At 41.5% G+C, this 23844-nt stretch overlaps 2 protein-coding genes across 2 annotated transcripts; one reads left to right on the top strand and one right to left on the bottom strand.

Moving 5' to 3' along the window:
• Positions 1–1262: 1262 nt before the first annotated feature.
• On the bottom strand, positions 1263–14164 carry rpn1 (ribophorin I). The gene is made up of 10 exons (XM_080425131.1): positions 13764–14164; positions 10395–10459; positions 9069–9375; positions 8203–8412; positions 7053–7245; positions 6121–6220; positions 5384–5522; positions 4576–4695; positions 3576–3821; positions 1263–2815 (listed from the first exon to the last, which is right to left on the bottom strand). The coding sequence occupies exons 1-10, from the start codon at positions 14007–14009 to the stop codon at positions 2633–2635; spliced, it is 1809 nt and encodes a 602-aa protein (XP_080281257.1). The 5' UTR covers positions 14010–14164; the 3' UTR covers positions 1263–2632.
• Positions 14165–22368: 8204 nt separating this feature from the next.
• LOC308082984 (free fatty acid receptor 2-like) lies at positions 22369–23388 on the top strand (the record flags this gene model as incomplete). Its single annotated transcript, XM_080425063.1, has 1 exon — positions 22369–23388. The coding sequence occupies one exon, from the start codon at positions 22369–22371 to the stop codon at positions 23386–23388; it is 1020 nt and encodes a 339-aa protein (XP_080281189.1).
• Between the last annotated feature and the right edge of the window lie 456 nt (positions 23389–23844).

Genomic DNA, 23844 nt, shown 5'->3' with positions numbered 1-23844 from the left:
AATATGGCAACAATTCTATTTTGGAAATGTCCAAATGAGGTGTCGCTTTTATACATATAGCTGGTTTATTTTTCTAACACTGCTGTACTGTAGACAGACAGTAGACAAAAATACAAGCCCTATAAGGTAAAAATGGTCCTTGGCGCAAGTGCGCCCTCCTTTGATGAGAGAAGGCCATTACTTCCTTCTGTAACCCAAGGAAGGTTTTGAAAGGAAGAGTCGTGCAGTCTGCACTCTAGATCAGGGGTCTTCAACGTTTTCAGCCCAAGGACCCCCTAGCTGAGAGAGAGATGAAGCAGGGACCCCCCTCTATATTGTATAAAATTGTGTTTCAGATTAAACTTTTTCTGTTTACTTGGTCTGCTCTTTTTTCCCTCTACACCTATACCTCTTTGCCAAAAAATAGCAGATCTACAAGCTCACAACGCCTCGCAGCGCTTGTAGATCTGCTATTTTTGGCTTAAGTTCTCCTCAGAAAAGGGATGCTAGGGTTCAAGTGGTTAACTCTGAGGACCCCCTAGGGGTCCCGGACCCCCTGTTGAAGACCCCTGCTCTAGATATATTATAACTATGGGATGCGCCATGACACACATGGGTGGCAAACCTCGCACCGGAAGTTCGATTAAATACATTGCAGTGGATGGAGCCAGCTGGACCAGCTCATGAACAAACATTATTTCTGAATGATTGTGACCTTTGTCATATAATCGGTTCAGGAATATAAAAGAAGACATATCACAGGTTGTTTTCTAAACACTTCATTTTCGATGTGCACAGTACATACTTTTATTGAGGCATCTAAACAGCGGCAGGTGTCCTTTCTGTCTCGGAGGTATCGCGAGATTTGGTCCCCAGACAGGAAATGGGGGACAGTCTCGCGATACTTTGGCCGTTCAGAAACATACTCTGTGCCCTTTAGATACCTCTATAAAATCATACAGTGTACACATCTAAAAGCAGCACAGCAGAAAACAATGTTTGAGATGTGTTCTTTTATCTTCCTGGGCCGAGTAATTTATATAAAGGTCTCAATCGTTCAGAAATAGTGTTTGTTCACAAGCTGTCCAGCCGGCTCTCATAGGCTCCAATGTTATTTCACTGAACTTCCGGTGTGAGTCTGTCTGCCACCCAGTGCGACCAATCTGCCGGCTGGAATTGCAGGATAGAGAAAATGACGTCGGCGTCGCTTCCTTTCAAAATAAATTCCTTGCTGTAACCATAACAGTAGTTGCTAATCACAATCAACATGGGGAACCGAAGGGTCTGTTTTTACTTTTTTTTTATTTCAAATTTGGTAGTTTCCCGTTTCATTGTCCAACTGTCGAACTCATAACATTATTAGTGCTCTGCTGCCCCATGTCTTCCCCCCCGTACCCCCCCAAAATATCACCTAATCTCAGGTATTCAGTAATCTCATGGAGGAAATGCACCACTTACAAAACCGCAAAAGATCATATAAAAAGCTTGGAAAAAAATGACAAAAGGAACAGAAAACAGAAACAAATAAATCAGAAAAATGAAAGACAATCGATTTGGGCTTGACAGTATCAGAGCTTTAACGTTCCAAATATATACGCTTCAGTCAGGGGCAACTGGCAATAATAAAATTGTTAAGTGCAATGATGATGATGGCAAAAATGGATTTTGTTAACAGCGGCCCATCATACATATGTGCCCTTGAGGACATCTCAGCCTCCAGAACCAGTAGAACATAAAGCCAGCACAGACATGAGACAACCCCAGCTCAGTAATTTTCCTACAAAACAATTAAACCTTCCGCAATCACAAAATAAAATAAAAAAAAGGAAATCATGAAAACGCTCTGTCAACTCTTAAGTGCGTTTGACCCATTAAGACCAGGAATGCATCCGTGTGTCATTTTAGATTTCTTTGGCTATTCAAAAATAGCAGCTATACAAGCTCATGAGCTTGTAGATCTGCTATTTTTGAAAAATCTTGAAAATTTCTGCAAATCTTAATATATACGTTTTAAAGCGAACATTTTCAACTCCGAACACATTTTGAGATAGGGGTCCGCGGCCAAATACATATCACATCATTGACATGGAAAAGTTGGAGCACCACTGATATACCAACATAAGTTAGTTAAAAAAAACTGTTCTGTAGAATGTATATTCAAAGATTTGCACACATTTTCACGATTTTTCAAAAATAGCAGATCTACAAACTCATAGCGCTATTTTTGAATAGCCAAAGAAATCTTAAGTGACACAGATGCATTCACGGATTGAACGGGTTAAACAAATACAGCCGAACACACTCATAAAACAACTGCCGCGCGTTATGATATAGCCATGGTGGAAAGTTGAGCTCCGTAATGACCCCCATGTCTCATGCACAAAGGCAGGCAGGGCACGGCGCTTTGGATCTGCACCGGATTATCTACCTTTTGCATAAGCAGTCTGTTCTTTGTGACTGGAGTCCCCGAAGATGGAAAGGAGAAAAATAATAATTCAACTTGTGTATGTGTGGGGTGGTATAAGATTTAAAATTCCATACACATGAAGGTCAGCTGAAGATAATATTTAGTTACGGTATCACGTGTATGCGCATGTATTGTATGCTCGCGTATTTTTTGTTTTCTAAGACGTGTGTTGTGCAAGATGGTTGTTTAGAGGGCATCCAAGAGGCTGTCGATGCGCGTCACCAGCTCCTGTCTCTTGCCGGCGAGGGTTTTTTCACTCTCGATGTACGCCTCCTTCTTGATCTTGCCCGCCACGAGCCGCTCCGCCTCCTGACAGGAGCGACACACCAGCTCCTTCACCTGGCCGTCGCATTTCTGCACCTCCCCCACCTGGTGGGCACACAGGAGAGAGAGAGCAGGGAGCTTGAGTTTTGGGGAAGTTACTTGCGAAATGTTATATATAATATACTGCATGGGTCTTCAACTGGGGGTCCGGGACCCCTAAGGGGTCCTCATTGTTACTACAGAAGGGCTAGCATTTTTTTGGTGCTTTTTTTTAATGTCTAAAATAGATAAACATGAATCCAAAATATTAACAATAAGAGAATTTGTGAACAAAAACATTTAATTTACGCAGCACCTATGATAGTGCTGTCAAATTAATCCACTATATATATATATATATACACACAATTTGAATAGGTAGTGGGAGTCCCTGTTTTTCCTCTCTCTCAGCTAAGGGGTCCTTGGCCTTAACCCATTGATACCTGGAACGCATCTGTGTCACTTTAGATTTCTTTAGGCTATTCAAAAATAGCAGATATACAAGCTCATAGCGCGGCACCGAGTGCCGCGCTATGAACTTGTAGATCTGCTATTTTTGAAAAATCGAGGAAAAAAAAAATTTGGTTTCTTTTTTCCATTTTTTTTTTAGGATTTAGAAGACATTTCTAGAATCTTCTCAGGTCTTAATGGGTTAAAAACAGACACAGACATCCGATATGCTGGTACATATACTGTAAAAATTATGTTTTATACAGTATGAAATTACAAGTATTAAGTTACAGTACATTACAATATTATTTTCTGAAGTGCAAAAGAACTAGGCACAATATTGAATGAAAGGTGGAATAGAGAAGAAGCCAAACACCTTTTCGGCCAAGTCGGACCCCTCGGCCTTGAGGCGGGCCTGCAGGGAGCTGATGTCGTTGGTGAGGGTGCGGTGGTCGGCCTCCAGCGTCTTGCGGCCGCTGTTGAGCGCGCCCGTGTCCCGCGACTGCTTGTAGCGGTTCACCACCTCGTCCATGTGGCGGTACAGTCCCAGACGCTTGTTGACCAGGGTCAGCACCTGCTCCGTGATGGACGCCACCTTCATACGCACCTCAGCCGCCGGGTCCTAAACCAGAGACGGATGGAAGTATATATCGTTGCTGTCAGGGCAGAAACATCTTCATCTCAATATTCTAACTTTGTGTTTTTTTTGTAAATTAATTGCCCTAATTGATCATACTAACTACAGCATCACCACAGCGTCACACAAAAGGTAGCAGAAACCCAAGCTCGGAACATGGCGCGAAGCAACGCGTTTTGAGCTTGTAGATCTGCTACTTTTGCCAATTTGAATCCTGAAAAATTTGTTTTGGACATATGAGGTTTCCACTAGACGATATACAGTATATACATTTCATACTTTAAAATACTGTATGTCTGTAAGGAAGGCGAGTGCCGAGAGAAAGGCCTCGGAACGTTCTGTGAACATTAAAGGGATACTTCACTTTCACATAAAATAAACATTTAAAAAATATATTAAAAATAAAGGAAAAAAGTAATGGAAAGATCACGGCCCCCTCACGCATTAGAGTGTCCTACTAATGTGTGAGGGGGCCTTTATTTTGCCATAACTTCTTTCATTTTTTTTTTATATTTTTTTTTAATGTTTATTTTATGTGAAAGTGAAGTATCCCTTTAAGGAAAGGAAGGGAAAAGTTCACAACGAGTCACGAGTTGTGAGCTTGAAGAATGGCTATTTTCTGTATTTTCCGCAGAAAGAGAAAACACAAAGGACAAGACAAAGAAGACAAAGGACAACAAGAACTCGTTGACACCGTCAGTCGGTCACATGCAGAGAATGACATGAGACACTGACGTACCTTTGTGATAGCGAAGTCCAGGCGGACGTAGATAATGACGGTGAAGAAGAGGATGTAGAAGGCCCCTACGACCAGAAGAGGCTCCTGCAACATCAGGATCTTATTGAAGGTATAATGGACCTGGTTTACATGGAGCACAAAGAAAGGAGGGAAAGAAACACGTTTAGTTTTTCTTTTTAATGGTGCACAGTTTTTCAGAAGTAAAATTCATATTGCTAAAGAAAGGTAAGGAGCTTTACAAAGTTCTTTAGCAATATGAATTTTAGTATCTATTTTTTCTCATGAATACATCCACACAGAACGCAAATATTACGCGGCGATAAAATGATGCAATTTTTATTGAGAATGAGGTATGTTTTTCATTGCGAATAAAGGCATAAACCTGAATGAATGAGGCATCACCTATAATATGAATAGTTTGATGTGAAATAATCACCAGTATATTTTAGCATTGTTACTTCGTCTCGCCCCTGGTGTGTTAACGCCATAAAAACTAAATAATATAAGAAAGAGGCAAACATTGTGCCTCTTTCTTATATTATTATAATATAAGAAAGAACGTTGCGAGACATTGTGAGCTTGTAGATCTGCCGTTTTGACAATGTTTATCTATGAAACCGAGGTTGAGAAACAGTGTTCTAGACGGCTTGGCCTTTGTCCATGCATCGTAACTTTAACTGTTGCTGTTCATTTTCAAAGTGACAATGACCAATTCCACCCTGGTAAAAAACACAGCTCATCATAACCCTATAATATAAAATGTACTTTCCTCCTCAATTCAATTCCCTTTCATTCCCAGTCAGCTTACCACGACGTCCTGGATGTGCTGTTCTACCAGATTGGTCTTGGTGGCGACCAACACTGGCCTGCCAAACGTGTCCAGGTACGTGTAGTGCAGCTGGTCTGGCATACGGTCGATTGGGTACGGCGTGTCCACATGGATGTTTCTGAAACAATAAAGATGGAAATTGGGACAAATTCAGTCATAGTCTTTTGAATAAAATTCCGTTTATTTTTTGTCATATTTTAGTCATCTGAAAAAGTTTGTCTAGTTTTAGTCGACTAAATATAAGATTTTAGTAGACTAAATCTACAGTTGATTTAGTCGACTAAAATGTACTTTGGCGGTGCCTCGTAATGGCTGATTTTATACTTGGTTGCATGCTGAAAATAGCTGATCTACAAGCTCACAACGCGTCGCAGTGCGACGCGTTGTGAGCTTGTAGATCTGCCATTTTCAGAGCGCAACACCCGAGTGCAACAAAGCATAAAATTACTTGTCTTTTTGTCTTCTACTGGATCTCTTCTCCACTAGTCCCTCACTAACATTTTAGTCTAGTTTTTATCTGTTGACATATATTTAGTCTAAATTAATTTTAGTCATCATAGCTTAGTTTTTATTTAGTTTTCGTCAGTGAAAAAAGGTAGTCGACATTTTTTCGTCCTAGTTTTAGTCGACGAAATCAATTCAACACTGATCAACATGCAAGAAAAGCACAGCAGAATTGTGCATCAATTTACTGACATAAATATTGGAGACATTACCTGGCGCCCTCGGGCAGGATGAGTTTGACTGTGAGGGAATCAATGACCTGGTCATCATACACATGGTCAACCAACCTCATCTTCAGTGCATATTGATCACCTTTCAGCCAAAAAAAAGGATGCAATATTAAACAAGTATCACTCACAAGAAAATACATTTTGTGATTCAAATCCATTAATTAATGACTGAGAATAAAGGCATTTCCCCAAGATCTCAGGCTGCGTAGGTCACAAACACATTGTATTTAAAGAGTAGCCAAAGTATATTAATACAGCCTCTTGGCTTTTGTTTTAATCCAAACTACCATAAAACCAGCCATAAAAATTTACTTATAGCGGACAGACTTCAAAAAATAAAACTCGTTATCATTGTTATATAACGTAAATTACTTGACTTAAACTGGCTTAATGCTGGTGGGAAGAAAACAGAGAGACTGTATTAAAAGGAAGAAGATTTTGGCTAAACTTTTCACATGACAATCATTGCAATTGTGACCAACAATGTGTGGAAGAGCCTTTATTTGCGACCAATGTTGCAATAGTACAGAGTTTTCAAATTGCTTCTCTACAAACTCACGCTGGCTATGTTAGCAGCAGTGCTGGTCAGAGCTAGGGCTGCACGATGTATGGATTTAGGTGATATCATTATGTGCAATAAACATAGCAAAAAGCTGCGATAACTATACAGATGCTGTAAGAAACAAGATGTTTAGAGGCGTACTTCACATGACTGCCATGCCGCGTTAACAATATTAATGAACACAATCTGCATCATCATAGAGAACCGAAGTCCTGACGTCACTGACGCTAGAGGGCGCTATCTCCCTTGGGATATTAATCATTCCAAGCTTTAGCTTAGTGGCTCCATTATTCCCCGGAGGGAATTCTTCCTCGTTATGACATGATGATAACCAGTGACTGACCCAACTCACCCAGCATGTAGAGGTACTCATAACTTGGCAGGTTGTAGCCGATGATGTAGTGGGTCTTCCAGCCGCCGAACAGAGGGAAGCGGGGCCTGACCTCTACCTCCACAGAATCCTCCAGAACCTGCAGGTGTGACGTGGAGATGTTCCCGATCTCATCCCGGTAGTACACGTCTTGGGCGGAAGCAGGGAGGATAGTCTGTCCAGGAGGGGGAGTAGAAAGAAGACACAATCAATCATCTTTCATTAAATAGTTACACCAGCAATTATTATCTATTATTCATAATAATGAATTGCATTTTAATAGCGCTTTTCTAAGTACTCAAAGCGCTTTACAATGGTTCATTCGTTCATTCATACATTGGGAGGTGAACAGCCGACGCCAGCTTCCTCACTTCCCACATTCACACACCAATGGTGGCAAGCTAGCGCCGACGACTCATTGGAGGCAACATAGGGTTCAGCGTCTTCCCCAAGGACACTTCGACATGTGGACAGGAGGAGCCGGGATTCGAACCGCCAACACACGGATCATTGGACGACCTGCTCTACCTCCGGAGCCACAGCGTCGGTTAGTTTTTTCAACAAGCACAGACTATGTACAGGTCCATGTGTTACACCAAGACTGGTGATCTATTGAATGATGCGATTCCACATGTTGCAGTGGCTCCGTAGCCTAATGTAGCCTACTGTTTGTCCGGATAAATGTCATCTTCTTTGTTTTTGTTTAACAAACTCGGCTGTTAAACAAATTGCGTGTCCTATGCAAAATCCTTTGCAACACAAGGCCGGCACAATGAAGCTAACATGTAGTCCTCTACCTTAACGGCCGATCTACCCCAGACACGCACACACGCACATATACGCACCCATGCACTTTTAGATGCAGTCCTATTTCAAAGCCTGCGTATGCGGGGCTCGCGTTACTTACCGCGCGCCTGGTGTAGCCGGTATCATTGATATTAATTGCATCTTTCCAAACGCACTGTACGCACGCAGCAAATTCCACGTATACACGCGCTTTGAAAAGTCTGGTGTAAATCAGCCGTTAGACACAGCATTGCGGTAACATTTTCACACATTGGCTCAACTCGTTTACAACTGCCATCGAAGACGTGTCGGATTCGATGCTCCCGTGGGGGAAAATCCAACCCACCTTTAAGGATTTGACAGATGAGATGCCGCTGTCAGACTGCCTCTGGTAGTCATAGCGTGAGAACGGTCCCTTCAGGTAGGCTCCTGTGTGCCTCAGGTCAATGGTCTCCTCCACGGCGATGTTGCCCCAGTGAGACACCTCGATGGTGCGTGTGATACTGCTGATGGTGAGGAAAGGTGTGTTGTTTTCATAATGGATCTTCATCAAATCCTAAAGAGAAAGTGAAAGGTACAGACTATAAGTCAACATAGTTCAGTTTAACTACTTTCAACCTGGTGCCCCCATTTCGGTCATATCATAGGCAAAAACGTTCAGAAAAATAGTGAAAATAGCAGTTCACAACGCGTCACATTGAGACCCGCTGAGAACTTGTAGATCGGCTATTTTCGCCATTCGTCGTAAGTATATATAGGACTTAATTGGTTAACTGCCTTTGTTTGGACATGTTTATTTAAGTTTGTTTATTTATTTGGAAATCACAAATAAATAAATCACAATCACATTGGACGAACCAGATGCATTGTTTAAAGCGTATGTAGCACGAGTGCTAGTTTTCAACACCTGTCCACAGGAGGCTTTTCTAAAAAAATAGAAAATAGAAACCATAACAACCATAGTAACATGTATAGTCAGTACTGTAACTATACATGTGAGCACAGTTGATTTGATTTCAACCATAATTTTAGTACTCTGTTAAACACATTACCATCCGTCTCTAGTTTAAGAACCGTAGGCAAAGAGTTCCAAAGGTTTACCCCCTTTACTGAGAAGGCAGACTGTCCGAACGTGTTCTTGCTCATGGGAACAATACAGTCACCATTTGTTGATGACATAATACTTGTCAATCCAGGTCAGCGGAACTGTACCTCACTGAATGGAGCGATGTCACGGAAGGGTCCGTACTCGAGGCTCTCGTCGCTCTTGCTGGGGTTGCCCAGTTTGGTGTAAGTCTCCACGGTCTTGGAGGCCAGGCGGACGCGGGTGGTCTGGCTCCGGGTGGGGTAGGGGGAGTAGAAGTAGTGGTTGCCCTGGAAGACCACCAGCTGACGCTCGGCCTGGGTGATGTGTGTGGGGAAGGGCCTCAGGACGTGGCTGTACACCATCTCCACTTTCACTCTCAGCTTAGAGCCTCCCGCCAGACTGGAGGGCAACAGCACCTTGTAAAACACCCCACTGCAAGACAAAGGAAGAAACAATGCTTTACTACAGGTAAGGATAGGTGAGAGCACTTCTTCATTGGAGCTTTCCTTTAACGCTGCACGGTAAAATCAGTGGTAATTGAACTCTGGGAATATAAAATGCAGTTTTACACTCTCAAGAGTAAAATTAACTTTATGAAACAGACTTGGACCACATGTATCAGTATCACTGCGGCAAGGGCAAGTTTACCATTTTCATCATATCGTTCTATGGAATACAAGAACGCTCGCCCCCGGGTCTAATCCGGCGACCTCGGAACGGTCGCCACCAGGTATTCCTAAACGTAACCTCAGTAAAACTATGCCTAAACCTAACCTTATTCCTAGCCTTAACCGCAGTAAACTATGTCTAAACCTAACCTTATTCCTAACCTTAATCTCAGTAAAATAAATACAAGAATACCAGACCGCTGGGGGCGAGCGGTCTGCGATAAGAATGGGGGCGTGTGTGTTTTGGGGCGAGCGTTCCCGGTTACCGTTCTATGTATTAGCGTTCTGAATTCGAATTTTCTTAGTTAGGATGGCAGGGTAAGCTCACTTCTCAAATAAGGCGGATATCGCATAAGATAAGATTATAAGTTAGCATTAGAACTTAGTTGTTCGTCGAGGCAATTAGGAACTACTTTCTTGTAGAAATTAGTCTTGTAGTGACATGTTAATAAAAAAATATTTCAATATTTCAATTGGGGTCATGCCTATGATTTTCATTCTATATTTGATAACCGTTCTATAAAAGCCCCAAAAGAACAGGCTTTACAGTAATTTTAGAACCGGGTTGTAGGCACTCACGCCTAACAATGTCCAATCCATGTTAACCACGGCTTCTTGGGGCTTATTGCTTTAGTAAATCAAAGTACTATTCCTAAGTAAATAGCAAGAGGTTCCTGGATATTGTTTACATACGTTTGCCTCTGGCACATTTCCATTAGTTTGGTGTTTGCTTTCCCTCCGAAGCCCCACACACACACACAGAAAACATGATTCATTTCTTACCTTTGTCCATGAATTGTCGTCTGCTTGAGCTCCAGAGTGCCATCCTCTTCTTCATCACCCTTCACCTGGGGAAGCACAGTTGTTTTAGCATGACATATTAAAGCACTTCCATAGACAAATCCACAGAGCGCTGCGGTGTCAAGACTCCTGCTGCGGTGTGCATTCTGACACCAAGGTTATGATTGCGCCGGGGGAGCCCTCTGTGGATTCGTCTATAGGAGCTATAGTTATCCATTTTATTCCCATTTACAAGACATAGTCAAGTCAGCATGGAAGATGCAGAGGCGCAGCCAGTGCATGCAAATCCATAGAAGAATGCATTTTGTAATAAAAACAGATCCATTTTTAGCTGACCTTGTATTGTAAACTGTACTTCCATGTGCTTTTTCTCTAAATAAAGTAATCAATCAATCAATCCATCCATCTAGCTATTCTGTCTACACTATACAGCATTTAAAAAAGTATTTAATACGGTGGTATTACGCTGAGAGTGTACAAATGGAACCAAATGGACCTGTATGGAATCGATTAGGTTCCATAACTTCCATTTTGAACACACTCAGCGTTATGGGAGGGGGTCTGTGGCCTAATAATGCATATCTGAATACACAGGACCCCAATGGAAACAAGCCATAGTGCTTTCTATGGTTTATCCTGTTAGCATCCTTTACCCCCCATGGCCCTATGTATTATCAGCTATTTTCAAAGCATCTTGACATTCTTTGAAAATGTCTGAATATTTTTCTAAATATTTTCAGATAGGGGTCCGCGGCCAAATACACATTAATTTAGGGGTCCATGACATGACAAAGTTTGAGAAGCACTGATATAGATATAGTCAGTGGTGGAAAGTAACTAAGTACATTTACTTAAGTACTGTACTTGAGTATATTTTTTTAGGTATTTGTACTTTACTTGAGTATTTCCAATTTCCAATACTTTTACTCCACTACATCTCAATGGCAAATATTGTACTTTTACTCCACTACAATTATTTAAAACTTTAGTTACTAGTTACTTTTGAGATATAAATTATGATATTATATAAAACATACATTAACCACTTTAGCCTTATTTTATACCTAGGCTATTTGAAAATAGCCGATCTACAAGCTCACAACGCGTCGCATCGCGACGCGTTGTGAGCTTGTAGATCTGCTATTTTCAAATATTTAGTACTTTTACTTTTGGTACTTCAAGTACATTTTGATGCCAATACTTTTGTACTTTTACTCAAGTAAATTTTTAATTCTGGACTATTACTTGTAACAGAGTATTTTTATATTGCAGTATTGGTACTTTTACTTAAGTAAAGAATTTGAGTACTTTTTCCACCACTGGGTCCATGACATTACAAGGTTTGAGAAGCACTGATATAGATATATAGTGATCTTTTCATTCATAGTGGAAGTGGGCAGGCCTCCCTCCTCTCTCACTACACGGAAGTAGCCGCCCAGAGCATACGTGTCAGTCGGCTACTGTCTGACACAACACAGCGTGCAGGAAGCATCATCCTGGTGCATAATGGTGCTTTGAATGAATTGTGTATTTTAATTTGGTTTAATGTGTTTTATCCGTGTCTGTTCTGCTCACAGCAGTGATGATCCATTCATTCATTTGGTGCAAATCCACCAACACAGAACAAACAGTAACATTTCATAGATTCAAGTGGAACACAACAATTAGCATTGCCTCCTCTAGCTTGCATAGATAGAAGCCATTGATTCTTCTCTTATCAGAACTGAACTTTAAAAAGTTCTGATCGAATGCATTTCGGATGATGAATGAATCACTGGTTTGAACGGAACACTTCTGGGGGGTTGATTCGAATCAAACGCGCGGCCCCAATATTTGACATTTTGTCTCTCTCACACACTCACTGTCATGCACACACAGAGCCGCTAGCCGTTGATGCTAACCGTGTTGCCAGGTTTTGCGAGAGAAATGAGCAACCTGGTTTGTGAAAGCAAGACAGCCCAAAAGAACCGACCAAGAGTGCCTTTTAAACATCGGCCATTTGAAAAATAGAAGAGCATATCCTGCACCCACACCGGCTCGCGGTGTGAGCTAGTAGGTCTGTCTGATTTTCCCAAAAAAACTAATCTTGGAGAAGGAAAAGTGGAATATTTTAGGAACATTTACACAAATCTTATATGGGGTCTCTCTCTGGCACAATATATTTTCAGACAAGGGGCCGCAAACAAATGCATATTAATTTAGGGGGTTCTTGAAATGATAACATTAGGAAACAAGCTCAAATAAGCAACTACACTTAAAAAAAGGCCAGTCCACTCCAATGCAACTCCATGCAACATGGAACTCCATGCAACTACTTTGCAACCATTATCCCCAATGGTAGTTGCATTGGTGTGGACTGGCCTTGAAACCGTTTTGTTGCAAGGAATTGCAACCATAGTTGCATTTGGTGCGGTCTGGCCTTTAGAAACAAGCCCAAAAAAACCACCGCAACCACCAATATTTACAGTGGTGGAAAAAGTACTCAAATTCGTTACTTAAAGGGATACTTCACTTTAGGGCCGGGGACACATTTAAAAAAAATATTAAAAATAAATGAAAAAAGTTATGGAAAATTCATGGCCCCCTCACGCATTAGAGTGTCCTACTAATGCGTGAGGGGGCCATGAATTTTCCATAACTTTTTTCATTTATTTTTAATATTTTTTTTAAATGTGTCCCCGGCCCGAGAGTGAAGTATCCCTTTAAGTAAAAGTACCAATACTGCAATATAAAAATACTCTGTTACAAGTAAAAGTCCAGAATTAAAAATTTACTTGAGTAAAAGTACAAAAGTATTGGCATCAAAATGTACTTAAAGTACCAAAAGTAAAAGTACTAAATATTTGAAAATAGCAGATCTACAAGCTCACAACGCGTCGCATCGCGACGCGTTGTGAGCTTGTAGATCGGCTATTTTCAAATAGCCTAGGTACAAAATAGGGTTAAAGTGGTTAATGTATGTTCAATTATATCATAATTTATATCTGAAAAGTAACTAGTAACTACATTTTTTGAGTAAATGTAGTGGAGTAAAAGTACAATATTTGCCTCTGAGATGTGGAGTAGAAGTTAAAGTATTGGAAATTGGAAATGCTCAAGTAAAGTACAAATACCTCAAAATTGTACTTAAGTACAGTACTTAAGTAAATGTACTTAGTTACTTTCCACCACTGAATATTTACAAGCAACTTGTACAGGAAAAACAAGCCCAAAGTCGCTTACAATAAGCGGACCTGGCAACACCTGCTAGCAGTGGGTTCATAGAATGCTATACTCATGCATTAATATGACCAACGGATCCGGATCAACTCAAGGCCCCTCAGTCAGTCAGTCAGTCAGTCAGTCTCTCACCGAGGCACCGATGTAGGCCAGGTGCGACGCCAGGTCGGGCTCCACCGCCAGGGTGAAGCTCTGCACGGCCGCGTCTCCCTGGTTGGACAGCAGCAGCTCCGCGGTCATCTTGGCCAGATGGGTGCTGAGGTCCACGGTCCTCTTCACCTCCTCGTTCAGGAGCTCCGCTGTCACCGTGGTGGAGCAGGAGGCCAGGAGGAGGAGCAGGAGGACACGACACCGCCCTGGGGACATGCTTAGAGTCATGGTGGTGGCGGTTTTGACCAGGAGGTTCTAAGAGCTTGTTGTTGGATATTTAAGAAGCTCCAAGGTAGAAGATAAAGAGGAGGGGGATTCAGAGAGAGATGTCGGTAGAGCAGCGAAGAAAGGCCGACGCTGCGCCCGCTCTACTACACAAGACAAGGATGACGCTTCATTCAGAGCCTGACGCGATGACGCAATGACGTCGGCGCACGCCACCGGCGTTGCCAGATTCATGTGCGAGAGAAATAAGCAACCAGGTCTATGAAAACAAGCCCAAAAGAAGCAACTATAGGCCAGTGTGGTTCTCAAACTTTTTCATGCCAAGGACCCCCAATTGATATTTATTTAACCGCGGACCCCCCCCATTTCAGGGACCCCCAGAAGCATAGATTTTAGTTAAAAATGCTCGCTTTGATAAAAAATACATATTCAAAGATTTGCACACATTTTCAAGATTTTTCAAAAATAGCAGATCCACAAGCTCATAGGGCGGCACTCGGTGCCGCGCTATGAGCTTGTATATCTGCTATTTTTGAAAAGCCAAAGTATAAAATATGGATTAAGTGGTTAAAAAGATTGTGTATATAAATATTAACTATTTATATACACACAGATCCTGGGTGTGGGGGTCCCTGGACCCCACTTTGAGAACCAATGAACTAGGCTACATGATGAGCCCTTGCTAATTGAAAATAGCCGATCTACAAGCTCACGATGCGACTGTGATCTGCTATTTTCAAAAGAAAATGTGAAAAATGTGGAATATTTGTTAGAAACATTTTAACGACACAAATCTTGAATGGGGATCCCTCCCTGGCACAAATATATATTAATTTGGGGGTCCTTGACATGAAAATGTTTGAGAACCACTGGTTTAAACAACATTTAGGAAACAAGCCCAAATAAGCAACTACACTTTAAGAAACAAGCCCAAAAAAAACTGCCAATATGCCACAACTGGCAATATTTACAAGCGACCTTACAGAAAGACTAGCCCTGTTCCAGAGCGCTACTAACGCTCTGGACCAGGGCTACAGAAAGACAAGCCCAAAGTCGCTTATAATAATTGGACATGGCAACACTGCACGCCACGCTTGGCGCACGTCGCACTCCCCGACCAGACATAGAACTGGAAACAATAGAACTCTCAAACCACTTTCAGTCTACTCTGGCATTCTTATTTTTGGGCAAATTTGGGCATGTCATGGTGGGCAGTTTTTCTCAGTTAAAAAAATATTTGCATTTTTTTTTAGATCGAATAGCCGAGGTATAAAAAGGTTAAATATATATTCATTCTCTTAATTTGAGCAAAATATTATCAGAAAATGTGCTAAATCAGGAACTACATTTTATAGTAGGATATGGTATGTTTGAAATCATAAAGCCATTAAGACCAAAATATGATGTGGTAAATATAGTGTATTTGATTCTTATAGTCTAGACCTGTCATTTGTAATATACTTATTTCCTGCTATTCCTGTAATATTCTGTAGGTAGGCTAGATATTTTTCTATTAACAAAAAGAAAGAAGGAAAATATTTGCATGACTGCCTGCCAGGCCTGGAATTTCAATATTTTAGGGGCGAGGTCCCACATGGAGATAGCATAGACATGCTCCATTTTTCACATAATTGAAACAATGTACACAAAGCTGTCAGAACAAGCGTCAAGGTAGTGGGTGTTCGTTTTCCACAGTGCCATATTAATGCTTGTTACAAAAACAAAGTATGTCATCTCAGACAGTCTAGTAAACATTCTGTTCTTCCTCTGTTATTCTGTAAACATCCAGTACTAGAGGCTTGGCTGTGTGTGTGTGTGTGTGTGTGTGTGTGTGTGTGTGTGTGTGTGTGTGTGTGTGTGTGTGTGTGTGTGTGTGTGTGTGTGTGTGTGTGTGTGTGTGTGTGTGTGTGTGTGTGTGTGTGTGTGTGTGTGTGTGTGTGTGTGTGTGTGGCAGATTTACATTAAATAATAATTGAAATAATGAATTGAACTGAAGAGTTAAAGAAAAGATTATAAAAAAATGACCAACCAACCAACTCAACTAATCAGAGTCAATGGTCTTATTATTTGAAGATGGGGTGTTAGGAGGACTTGCAGTGTATGTTTTGGGATTCATTTCTGGGATTCAGAAATGATTCATCCCGATGCATGCTGCATCAGGACGAGTTTGATGTCTCCTGGTTGGCTGGTGGTGGTAGTAGATTTGTGTCAAACTGTCATTATAAATAGCCTGGTTTTCCAGCGGTTCATAACATGCATTTGAACCCTCCACTAGTTACGTGCACAGCATTTCCCTTGACATTAGCCCAAAATCGTGGAACAGTGAATTGCAAAAGGTGAAAATGGTTAAAGAGATAGTTCATCCAAAAAATTACTTATTTTCTATCAATTACACACAAGAAGCCTTGAATTCATGAAGATCTTTTAGTTTTTGCCGCATTCCTAAGCCAATAATTGGATGACCGGCGGAAAGATGCTAATGTATCCGGTAGGAGACACAAAGTTGACTCTTTGTGTCTCCTCCTTGGTGGATTATTGTCTTAGGAAAGCGTCAAAAACAAAAAAATATCCATGAATTCAAGTCTCCATGGGGTGTGTAATAGATAGAAAAAAAGTCATTTTGGGGGTGAACTATCCCTTTAAATCAGCTGGGGCCTCCATGAAATACCTGCCCTGATTGTGGGCTCTGTGCATGACTGTGCAGTCCCATGTATCCAGAAGGCGGCATGCGCGTTTCCTGTTGCGGTTCATTTTCCAGTAGCTTCATTTGGTTGGCTCGGCAGCAGATTTGAGGAAACTCACATTCTGTAAAGTTGTAATTTGTGTTTCCCATTCAAATCTGCTGCCGAGCCAATCAAACGAAGCTATGGCACACTGAACCTCAACAGGAAACGGGTACGCCACCTTCTGGAAACCTGGGACTGCAGTTATGCACAGAGACAATTCTGCTGAGGATTCATTTTAGATAATAGCTCATCTTAATCTGTAGCAACTAGTGTACCTGAAGTAAATATTCTCATACAAGTTTGCCAAATCTCAGTTAATGTAATGGAAAACAATGGACCAGACAATTTAGTGTTTGACTTTGGAAAATATTTTTTGCACACATCTTTTTGTACTAGCCTCATTTCTTTGCTTTCATGTGATTGCACTTGTGTTTACTGCTACGGCAAGTTCATTGTGGCTAGTAGACCATTTCACACAACAATAAACATTCTAAATTGCTCCAAGTTTATTTAATTTTGCAGTGTTTGTTAGGATCAGTAGTTGGCAAGAAATACATTTGGAGCCAAGCTATTCCCTATAATGCAATTCCACTGATAAGTTACCAGGTCTAGGGGCACCGATGGCCTAGTGGTTTAGGCACACTACAGCAGCCCGACAGCCTTTTCTGCGTGTCACTCCCATGTCTCTCTCCCTGTTTCCTGTCCTATCTTCACTGTAATATCCCAAATAAAGGCAGAAAAGGCCAAACAATGTTAAAAGGTCTATTATGGTATGGACAAATTAAGCTAGTAAAACTGTCAAAATGGGAAATGGAATCATTGTCTCCACCAGGCCAAAAGGCATGGCCGAGACTATGTTTTGCACCCTTTCCGTCCGTCCGTCCGTCCGTCCGTCCGTCCGTCCGTCCGTCCGTCCGTCCGTCCGTCCGTCCGTCTGTCCGTCTGTGGACAGCAAATCTCCGGCACCGTTGGCATGATGGCAGCGAAACTGTGCACACACACTCCTTGGATGCCAGAGCAGAGTCTCTGCACCAAATTTTTCACATGGGCCTGTTATAGTGCCACACGGAGGCTGATTTTTACAAAACACATTTTGGACAGTACTCCTACAGATTTTGTCCAAACATCACGCAAATTGGTACACAGTATCTCTAGTCAAACTGGTCTTTCAGATTTTTCATATTCCATCCTGATTGGCTAAGATTGGCTTCCAAAGTTTCCAAGAGTGCTCCGTTTTGAACTAAATGCCTCAAATCACAGCGAGCAATTTCCATGACATTTTGCACGTACATTCCCACTAGGCCAAGGAAGAAATGCCACTTGAAAAAAATCAAATCAGCCTCATGGTGGCACTTTAACAGACCGATTCGTGTTTTTACCTATATTGTAACTGGACCGATCTGGGTAAAACTTTGTATACACACTTCCTAAAGGCCAAGGAAAAACCGTTGCCCTGCATTTTTCACATCTGCCTTTTATAGCGCCACCAGGAGGCCGACTTATGTAAAACATTTTTTTTTATATGACTTATATGATTTTTCATCCAAATTGCACACAAATCGGTACACATGATGATGGCCACTGCCACAGGGACAGATCTGGGCTATGTCTGTGTGAAGAAGACACAGAGAGATACAAAATACCTTAGCTAGAAATATTAGCTGACTGCCACGTCAATATTAACATTAGGTTCAGTCAGCCAATTGTTATTCACCTGCTGTTAGAATGAGGAGGAATTTTGTCACGTTGGACACGAGGCAGTGTGCGTTATTCTTGTATTGTATTAAAGCTGGTGTTTGCTCTAGGTCTAGGTATCTGGTGTAAAGTGGAGACTTCAGTGCACTGAATGAATAAAGCATCGACTTGAGAGTTGTGTCTTGTTGGATATCTTAGTTATTCTCTGCTGGTCTTATTTGGATTGTGTGGAAGTCAACTCTTAGCTACCGAATCCTCTAGTTTGAAGATACCCCAACGAATCATATCAGGGAAGCCAGCATAGCGTAAATTAACCGAGAAATGGCCCTGGCAGCATTTTTATGTTCCAGGTGTGTTACCTGTTTAGCAGGCTACAACTATTTTTCAACCACAACTAATGAGATGAGACAGTATCTCAGTAAAATAAACGCTTGAGAACAGACGCCATGAGACAAAATACTTACATACAGTGAGTTTTAGTTTTGTGGAATGGGACTTTTATTTCTCTAATCTAATCAGCAACATACAGTATGTAGCGACGGTGTCTTTTTGGTTCAGCTTCTCAAATTCAGGGTCAGGCTTTGGGCCGACAGGCCCGTTCAGGGATCCAGCTCTGATTTAACCTACAGTATTGTGGGATTCTCTATGTATACTTGGGGAGTAGTGTGCTTTGTGAATGGACAACGTTGTATAAAGTACAGCCCCACACAGCAGTCTTGAAATATAGCCGAAATTAAACCTCAAATGCTGATGCAGAAAACCTTCCCAGTCCGAAACCTTTGCATGTAATTCCACTCTTGTTGTTGTTGATGCACCAATGCCATATAATTTACTGTGACTATACTGCTACTAATTGTAATTGTTTACTGGTGTGGTGGTGGCTCAGGAGCTAAAGCGGACGCTTGAAACGTAATGTTCCTGGTTTCGATCCCCGGCCTCCCCTGGTTAGTGTAAAGGTGTCATTGACCAAGACATTTAACCCCTAACTGCTCCTGATAAGCAGGTTGGTGCCTTGCACGTTTTCAATTCAATTCAATTAAATTTTATTAAAGTGTCAAATCACAACAAGTTGTCTCAAGACACTTTACATGTAGAGCAGAGACCCGACAGTCCCACCCTGAGCAAGCAATTTTGCGACAGCGGCAACGAAAAACTCCCCCTGGAAGAAACGTCAGGCAGACCTTAAGCTTTAGGGTGGGGGCCTTCTGCCTCGACCGTGTCGGGGGGAAAGAAGAGAGAGAGAGTGAGAGACAGAGGAGAGACAGAGAGAGATACAAGTAGTAACAATAACAATAGTAGCAAGTATAATAGTGTAAGATAGTATATGATAATATAATATAGTACAACAATAATGTGTATACAGTATATAATGGTATAAGAATGTTAAGATACTGTGTGTATAGTGTAATGTAGTAGGAATCCACGGTCGTGCTCCATGGAGAGGCCCGGTCCGCAGTCACACTCTTGATCTGCAGCTGGGGGTCCGTAGTGACAGTCCATGGGACTGCGACGTGGGAGATAAAAAAAACTCCGGGGAGCGGGTCCCCGGGTGTAGAATTAGTGGCAGGCCTTACTAGAGCGTGAATCCGTACAGTGTAAACTACAATTGCACCAGTGGGACACAAACCCACACAACCAAAAGGGAGGACGAGAAGAGAGAGGACGAGAGGAGAGAGGAGAGAGGAGAGAGGGGGGGGGGGGGGGGGTGGGAGGGAGAGGGGAGGGGAGAGAGGATGACTATAGGGTGACTGAGTACTGAGAAACACTATACAATTAAAATTCACAATGTAGGTCAACAATCACCTGGCATCTGTCTACATCTATACACTTCGGCTATAGGCTTTATCATAAAGAAAGGTTTTTAATCTAGTCTTAAATATACAGAGTGTGTCTGCTTCACGGACTGAGACTGGGAGAAGGTTCCACAGCTGAGGTGCCTGAAACTTAAATGCTCTGCCTCCTGTTCTAACTTTTTGGGGGTTTCCTGGAGCCGTAAGCATTTTTTCATACTGTGGACGCAATGGCGTTCTGGCTGGTTTATAAGGCTCGATGAGTTCTTTGAGATACACTGGTGCCTGTCCATTGAGAGCCTTGTATGTGAGGAGGAGAACCTTAAACTCTATTCTGTATTTAACCGGGAGCCAGTGCAGAGAGGCCAGTGAAGGACTGATATGATCTCTTCTTCTGGTTCCTGTCAGTATGCGCGCAGTGGCATTCTGGACTAGCTGCAGGCTATTTAAGGACTTACTTGGGCAGCCTGATAATAAAGCGTTGCAATAGTCCAGCCTAGAAGTAACAAATGCGTGAACAAGTTTTTCTGCATCATTTTGAGACAGAATGTGCCTAACCTTTGCAATATTATGTATGGTATGTATTTACCATTTATACAAATTCATCATTTTCATATTGATGAATATCTGACCCATTATACAGTATATGTCCACAGTGATCCCACACACACATCAATCAATCAATCAATCAATCAATCAATCAAATTGTATTTATATAGCACATTTCATACAGCAACCCAATGCGCTTCACAGATAATACAATAAAACAAAACCCTTTTTTAAACATTAATAAAAGGAAAAAGGACAATTAATTTTGAAAGAAAACGTAAGAAAATGTAATAAAAATAGAAATAAAAAAGGAGTAAGGCTAAGACCTAGGTAAAGGCAATGCTAAAAAGGTGTGTCTTCCTTTGAAACTGTCCATGGATTCAGAGAGCCACAGGTTTCCTGTAAAAAACAAAAGCAGGCTTGAAAGCAGTCGGTGCGGTACCATTTGAGAAACGTTCTGTGCCATACTTCAGCTATTGCTTCAAGGCCATCCTGAATAAGGTATGGAATATGTATTTTCATCTCTTTTCACCTATAACTCTTGATTCTGTGCGCATTCTTAACGATAAAGGTTTTGGAAATGTAAAAAGAAAATGACTTGAGGTAATATGATATGCTATGAGTATTACTGCAGATGTTGCTATTATTATCAGTTATGTTACTAAGACTATTACTATTACTATATTTGTCTATATGTACAGGTATATTCTATTTTCTTTCTAGTATCTATACTTTGACTCAAGTACTGAGGTTGAGTACTTTCTTTGTCCACCACTGGTCACTCCCTGTATGTCTCACCTATGAAACTGAGCCACGACTCACTTCTGCTTCTGTAATGAGCTGCGTTTTAAGTGCTAGGCTTTTTAAATCTTCCTTGAAGTAGATTGATGGATTGATAGATAACAGAAAATAAAACAATAAAATGTCAGAAATGTGTGGTGGAAAATAACTAAGAACATTTACTCAAGTACAACTTTGAGGTACCGGTATGCACTTTTACTTTTACTTTACTTTTACTAATTATTTGAAAACTTTAGTTTCTAGTTACTTTGCAGATTTTAATTATTAATACAAAACCCCAGCCCACTATTCTATATATTTAAAGGACCATGACACAGGTTTGGCTTGTGTAGTTACCTTGCCATGATTAAAAAAAAGAAAATGCTCCATTGATTAGAAATTGATAATTCAAAATATGCTCCTAATTGAACATTGTACGGTGAAACAGCTCTCAAACTAAGTCATTCTTTTAGCCTGTAAACGAACACAAACAAAGCTTCTGACAGTATAAAACAGCACACAGCCCAGTACTGTTTGTTTTTTAAATAAGAATGTCAACTTTCCTGTTGATTTTACAATTTGAAGTTGTGGATCCAGATCCACATATCCAGTCCGGGTTTTCCCTATTAAAAATAGACAAAGGGGTCCTTGGCCTGTAAATCGTTGAAGACTCCTGAATTATATATAAGGAAAATGATAATTATATGAAGATAAGGAAAATTTAAGTATGAAATCTGAGTACTTCTTACAACCACCACTGTCCTTTGATTTTCATTTGAACATAAACGTAATGCTGATGTTGTTTCCATCCTTCTCTTCAGAATGCTACTGAGAGCTGACATCCGCAGAAGCCTTGTGCTGTCGGTCTACAACATCACCTTTGTGATGGGTTTCCCAGCCAACGTCTTTGCCTTCTGCATCTTCTTCAGGAAGGTGAGACAGAAAGCCAAGCCCATTGACGTCCTGCTCCTAAACCTGATCATCTCTGACCTCCTCTTCCTCTCCGTCCTGCCCTTCAAAATCCACGAGGCGGTAGACAACATGGAGTGGAACATGCCAAGATTCCTATGTCCACTGTCCCGATTTGTGTTCTTTGGCACCATTTACAACAGCATCTTGACTCTAACTGCAATCAGCGTTGACCGTTACCTCGCAGTAGCTTTCCCCGTCAAGTACAAGCTACGTAAACTGCCTTTGTACGCAGTGCTGGCCAGTTTATTCTTTGTGGTCCTAATTTTCACACATGGCAGTCTAATTTACATCATGGATGCAGGTTCTCAGTCCAACCGCACCGTCGATCAAACAGATTCGATCAAGCAGGTTTGTTATAAAGGGTTTTCACAACAGCAGCTTGATGTGTTGTTGCCTGTGCGACTGGAAATCTTCCTGGTGTTGTTTTGTGTGCCATTTCTCACATGCAGCTTCTGCTACATCAGCTTTGTCCTAAAACTTTCCCGAAGGTCCAACATCAACACCAAGAAGCGCTCCAGAGCAATTGGCCTGGCTTTGGCGACGCTGGTGGAGTTCATCATCTGTTTCGCTCCATACAACCTGTCTCACGCTGTGGGGTTTGCACATTGGAACAACCCCTCATGGCGTGAGCTTGCCCTCCTTACTAGCACCTTCAATGCCTGCCTGGACCCTTTTGTCATCTACTTCTCCTCCACTGAACTCAGAAGAGCATTTGGAGTCCTTCTACAGAAGCTGTCAGGGAGACTGGAGAGGCTGCGGTGTTGTCCCAAGGCTCTGTACTGCCCCTGGCTGTCAGGCTCAGGGCATCACCATGCAACGCAGAATGCAGAAAGCTCAAATGACATGTCGGCTATTTGCACTTCCTGTTAGTCTACTGCTATTAGGCCTGCTCATTGTTCCACCTGTATTGTGTATAAAGGACGTTTTCAGACTTGCTATTAAACCTGTGTTCACGCAATTGTTTATGGTACATTAATCATTGTTGTTATAATTTCTCATTTTAGTTTTGATCTTTTCCTCAACTAGTTTGGGTCGCTACGCTATTAAATATAGGTCAAGTGCCCCCCAAAATTCGCTTATGCATGATCTCTATCATGTCAAGACAGATAGATCTGTTTGATTTTTCATATTCCATCCTGATTGGCTAAGATTGACATCTAAAGTATCAGGAGTGGTCCGTTTTGAACAGAATGCCACAAATCACGTGTCCGATTGCGGTAAAACTTTGCACGCACATTCGCACTACGTTGAGGAACAATTCCACCATTTTAACATTGCCCTATTATAGCGCCACCAGGAGGCAGATCTTTGCAACAAAAAATATAT

Source organism: Gymnoscopelus braueri, assembly GCF_963280865.1.
Source record: "Gymnoscopelus braueri genome assembly, chromosome: 3".
Taxonomy (NCBI): Eukaryota; Metazoa; Chordata; class Actinopteri; order Myctophiformes; family Myctophidae; genus Gymnoscopelus; species Gymnoscopelus braueri.
The sequence above is the reverse complement of the archived record's forward strand: the minus strand, read 5'-3'. Positions and strand labels throughout refer to the sequence as shown.

Bases quoted from the DNA above. Each gene is read 5' to 3' on its own strand.
- rpn1 (XM_080425131.1), bottom strand. From the start codon at position 14,009: ATGACTCTAAGCATGTCCCCAGGGCGGTGTCGTGTCCTCCTGCTCCTC. The intron at 10,460-13,763 runs GTGAGAGACTGA...GTGCTTCCCCAG, and splicing joins TGGCCTACATCGGTGCCTCG to GTGAAGGGTGATGAAGAAGA. The intron at 2,816-3,575 runs GTGTTTGGCTTC...TGTGCCCACCAG, and splicing joins GGTCCGACTTGGCCGAAAAG to GTGGGGGAGGTGCAGAAATG.